Consider the following 4,904-nt stretch of genomic DNA (forward strand, 5'->3'; position numbering starts at 1 on the left):
ATGTAACACACATACAACACACATCACAAATATAAAACACACATTACACACAACATACATCACATACACACAACACACAATACAACACACATATACAATACAAAAACATATGAAACACAAACAACATATATACAAAACATACATATACAACATAAATATACAACACACAAATGCTAAAAGGAAAAGAATACTAGGTCCATGAGCCCAGTGACTCATGCCTGTCACTCAACAGCTGAGAAGCGAGGCGGGAGTTCCAGGCCAGCCCAGGCTACATCTCAAAAAACAAAAAACAATTTCAAAAGAGAATTCTAGGAATACATCCTAGAGTGTGGCTGTGGTTTTGTTGTTGGTTTTTGTTGGTTTTTTTTTTTTTTGAGATTTATCTTTACAATTTCCGATTTTGTTTTAAATAATTTATTTTATTTACATTGGGGTTTTGTCTACATGTATTTTATGTCTGTGTGAGGGTGTCAGATCCCCCAGAACTGGAGTTCACAGACAGTTATGAGCTGCCATGTGGGTGCTAGGAATTGAACCTGGGTCCTCTGGAAGAATAACCAGTGCTATCAACCACTGAGCCATCTCTCCAGCCCCTCTAATTTTTTTAAATGTGTGTGTGTGTGCATGTGTGTGTGTGTGTGTGTGTGTGCCTCGATTTTTGTATACCACATATATGCGGGTGCCCAAAGAGGCCAGAAGAGGGCATCAGACCCCTGGAATGGGAGTTACAGGCTGTGAGCTGCCCAGAATGGGTGCTGGGAGCCGAACTCAGGTTCTTCGTAAAAAGCAGTAAGTGCTCTCAACAGCTCAGCCATTTCTCCAGCCTCCTTCGTTGTTTTTAATTATGAATATCTATATGCACATGAGTACAGGTACCAGAGAGGTCAACGGCATCAGACTTCCCTGGAGCTGGAATTACAGGTAACTGTGTGCTGCCTGACCTTGGTGCTCAGAACCAACTTGGATCATATGCAAGAAAGAGCATGAAGCACTCTTACCTGCTGAGCAGGCTCTGGCCCCTATTATTTGAGGCAGAATCTTAAATAGGCGATGCTGGCCTCAAACTGGCTACAAATAGCTAAGACTGGTCTTGAAATCTTTTTTTTTAAATCTTCTTTTCTAAATTTATTTTATGTGCATTGGCATGAGGATGTCAGATCCCCTGGAACTGGAGTAACAGACAGTTATGAGCTGCCATGTAGGTGCTGGGAATTGAACCCAGGTCCTCTGGAAGAGCAGCCAGTACTCTTAACTGCTGATCCATCTCTCTTAAACTTCTGATCCTCACTTTTCTACCTCTCAAAAGAAGGCAAACCACCTGGGGACTCAAGCATGCTCGATAGGTAAGTGCTCTGCCATGGAGCTGACTGCCCAGGCCTCTGTGGCCTCTGTGTGTGTCCTCTCAGCACTCCAGAGACTGAAGCAGGACAGAGTCAAAAGCTGTAGTAGGGGCTGAAGAGATGACACAATGGTAAAGAGCACTGGCTGCTCTTCCAGAGGTCCTGAGTTCAATTCCCAGCAACCACATGGTGGCTCACAGCTGTCTCTAATGGGGTTTGATGCCCTCTCCTGGGATAAAGGTGTGCATGCAGATAGAACACTCATGTATTTATAAAATAAATCGTTTTTTTTTTTAAAAAAGCTGTGTGGGAAGGGTACTGAGGAGCCCACTCCCAGGCCGTGAATTGAAGGATGTGAGGTCAAAGACTATGTAACAAGATGTAAGTCTGTTTCAAAACAAAAACAAAAACAAACAAACTATACCAGACATCAACAAAAACCCACCTGGCGGCAGTGAGGTGGCTCAGCTTGGCCTATTACCAGGCTTGATGACCTGAGTTTGGTCCCCCACTTGGGGGAAGGAGCTGCCTCCTGCAAGTTTTCCTCCAATCTCCACATGTAAGATGTGACATGCCCCCCACTATTGAGTAAATAAATGTAATAAAAAATCAAGCGGGACATGGCAATACACACTTTAATGCTAGCACCCAGGGAGGTAGATTCTGAGAGTTTGAGGCCAGCCTGGTCTACATAGCAAGTTCCAGGACAGCCAGGGATTGAGATTCTATCTTGAAAAACGAAACAAAGAAGTTGGGTCAAATCATAAGGTTCTGGATGATCCCGAGGGCAGGAAAGAGGGAAGAAGGAATCGAGAATGAGCAACAGACATAAGCAAAGCCCTAAACTGAACAGGAAGGAAACTGAGGCCCATGGAATTCCTTTCCAGAAAACACGGAATGCCTTGGAGGAGGGGCAACCTGGAAATAAGCTGCTTCCAGTCTCCCTGGGAGATTGGAGTCAGCCAAGAACCCTGGGCTGGAAGTGGGCCCTTTAAATCTAAGCTCCACCTTTGCTTAGAATGGGCTCTAGGGGAGTATTTATAAGGGGTGTGCCTCCCCTCTGCTCCACAAACAGGCCTGCTCCTCCTGCCCTCTGACCTCACAGTCCCTGGCCCCCAGTCCCTCCACAGTGCCCACAGACATCAGGTGTCATGGACATACCACCCTTTGACATGTGGAGGGACTACTTTAACCTGAGCCAGGTGATACTGACTATAATCAAAGAGAGGAGGCAAAGGCAGAAGGATGAAGGGGCCTCCGGGCTCCAGGAGAAGAGGGAGCAGGAGCCGGGGGTCTCCGGGAACCTTCCTGCCCTATGCAACTTCTGCAAGCACAACGGAGAGTCTCGTCATGTCTATGCCTCACACCAGCTGAAGACACCTGAAGGCGTGGTGGTGTGTCCCATCCTGAGGCATTATGTGTGCCCTCTGTGCGGGGCCACCGGGGACCATGCTCACACACTCAAGTACTGTCCACTCAACAGCAACCAGCAGTCTCTCTACCGTCGTGGTGGACGAAACTCGGCTGGACGCAAAGTCAAGCGATAAGTAATACCCATGAGATGCCCATCACCCACACCCCCAAACCCTCCTGGCTCTCACCCTAGTACCCTCTCCTCCGCTCACCCAGCCCTACAGGGGTTCCTGGATCCCACTCTTCTCTGTGTCTTCAGGATCCTGAAACATTGGGGGTTGCTGGCAACTGGGTTCACCTGTCTCAGAGATTCCCGACACTGTGAGAGCTGTTTTCCATGGACCCTGCATCCTGGTGGCTTCTTCTGGATGTTGATGGCCTGCTGATGACACTAAGCTAGCCTTGCTGACTTCTCAGATCCCCTGTAAATATCCCTTGGGGGAACCGTTGGACTCTCCACCCTACAGTACCCCATCGTGCTCTGACAGGCCAGTCTTCAGAACCCGGAGACAGTGCCAGAGACTGGCTGGGTCCGTCACTGCTAGGAACTTGATGTTGGTACTGACTGTGAAATCATCCATCTATCTTCACCATCTCCAGACTTGGGTTTCTCCATGGACCATTCGAGTTCAGCCCTCAAGTTCCTTGAACATGCCATCCAGCAGGACCTGGAGGAGAGTCAGGATCCTCTTGGAAGGCTGCAGGGCCTTTGTGGCTTCACAGGCTGCCTCAAGTGAGCAGAAGCCCACAGCTCCCCTGACTTCATCACCAGTCCCATCTCACTTTCTCCTGCCCCCAACCCCAATCATGGATGGATCCCTCCCCCAGTGAGAGGTTTATCTCTTTGCCACCCCGTTTTATTACTTGAGTGTGTTAAGTCAATGTGAGTCCCACAGCCAGAGTCTAAGAACCTATGGGAATGTGGAAACTGCTTACATTTTAATATTTTAAGGTCAACTAAGAACTCCAGTAGGATTTTAAGTTATTTAGGAGTTGGGCTTGGAGATGGGATGAGGATATATGGGTAGGATTCTAATGAATAAAGTGTTTTAGAGTTAGATTTGAGACCCTGGTGTCTATGGTCTTTGAACTTGGTTGGCTCAATTTAGTGGGCTGTGCCTTTAGGTGCTGGGGTAGAGAGATGAAGGAGACGGGAGGCTGCATTTGCCTACAACCTTGGGAGCCACAGGAAGGTAGGAAGGGATCCTCCTCATATGTCCTCCCAACACAGGTTGTCTGGCTGGGACAGGTTCCCAAATACTTCTCAGCCTCCACCTAGACACTGATTTTTTTTAATTCTTAAAAAAAAAAAAAAAGTGGAGCCAGGTGGTGGTGGTGTATGCCTTTAATCCCAGCCCTCAGAAGGCAGAGGTAGAAGGATCTCTGTGAGTTCCAGGACAGCCAGGACTACACAGAGAAACCCTGCCTCAAGGAAAAAAAAAAAAAACAAAACTCTGTGCAAAGGCCAGGCAGTAATGGCATATGACTTTAATCCCAGTTCTCAGAGACAGAGGCAGGCAGATCTCTGCCTGCTCTACAGAGTGAGTTCCAGGGCTATGTTGAGAAACCGTGTCCTCACTGTCTCAGAGAAGAAACTGCAGCGGGTGGGGGTGGGGGCAGGGGTACAACATCCAGGGGGTAGGTGATAATTCAAAGGAGTCCACTCTCTCCTGCCATGTGGGTCCTGGAGACTGAACTCAGGTCTCAGTCTTGGTGGCAAGTACCTTTCACCCATTGGGTCATCTCTCGCATGCCCGGTAAGTCTTTTTCTTTTCTTTTTTTTTTTTTTTCTTTTTTTTTTTTTTTTTTGGTTTTTCGAGACAGGAGTCTTTTTCTTTCTTCCCTTTTCTCTTTCCTGTTCCCTGGAGGTTGAACCTAGAGATCTACATCTCTGATAGCCTTCTGCCTTATTAGACTAGGAATTGCCAGGTCTGACTTTTTTTTAATATTTATTTATTTATTATGTATACATTATTCTGTGTGTATGCCTGCAGGCCAGAAGAGGGCACCAGACCTCATTCCAGATGGTTGTGAGCCACCATGTGGTTGCTGGGAATTGAACTCAGGACCTTTGGAAGAGCAGGCAGTGCTCTTAACCTCTAAGCCATCTCTCCAGCCCGCCAGGTGTGACTTTTTTTTTTTTTTTTTTTT

At 47.2% G+C, this 4,904-nt stretch overlaps 1 protein-coding gene across 1 annotated transcript; it reads left to right on the plus strand.

The window, feature by feature from the left end:
* The first annotated feature begins 2,491 nt into the window (after nt 1-2,491).
* Nanos2 (nanos C2HC-type zinc finger 2) lies at nt 2,492-2,887 on the plus strand. The gene has a single exon (XM_041653307.1). The coding sequence runs from the start codon at nt 2,492-2,494 to the stop codon at nt 2,885-2,887; it is 396 nt and encodes a 131-aa protein (XP_041509241.1).
* Nucleotides 2,888-4,904: the final 2,017 nt, after the last annotated feature.

Source organism: Microtus oregoni, unplaced genomic scaffold, assembly GCF_018167655.1.
Source record: "Microtus oregoni isolate MIOR12 unplaced genomic scaffold, Mior012 000006F_ref0000085, whole genome shotgun sequence".
NCBI classification, from domain to species: domain Eukaryota; kingdom Metazoa; phylum Chordata; class Mammalia; order Rodentia; family Cricetidae; genus Microtus; species Microtus oregoni.

Excerpts from the sequence above, each read along its gene's own strand:
- Nanos2 (XM_041653307.1), top strand. The coding sequence starts at position 2,492 with ATGGACATACCACCCTTTGACATGTGGAGGGACTACTTTAACCTGAGC.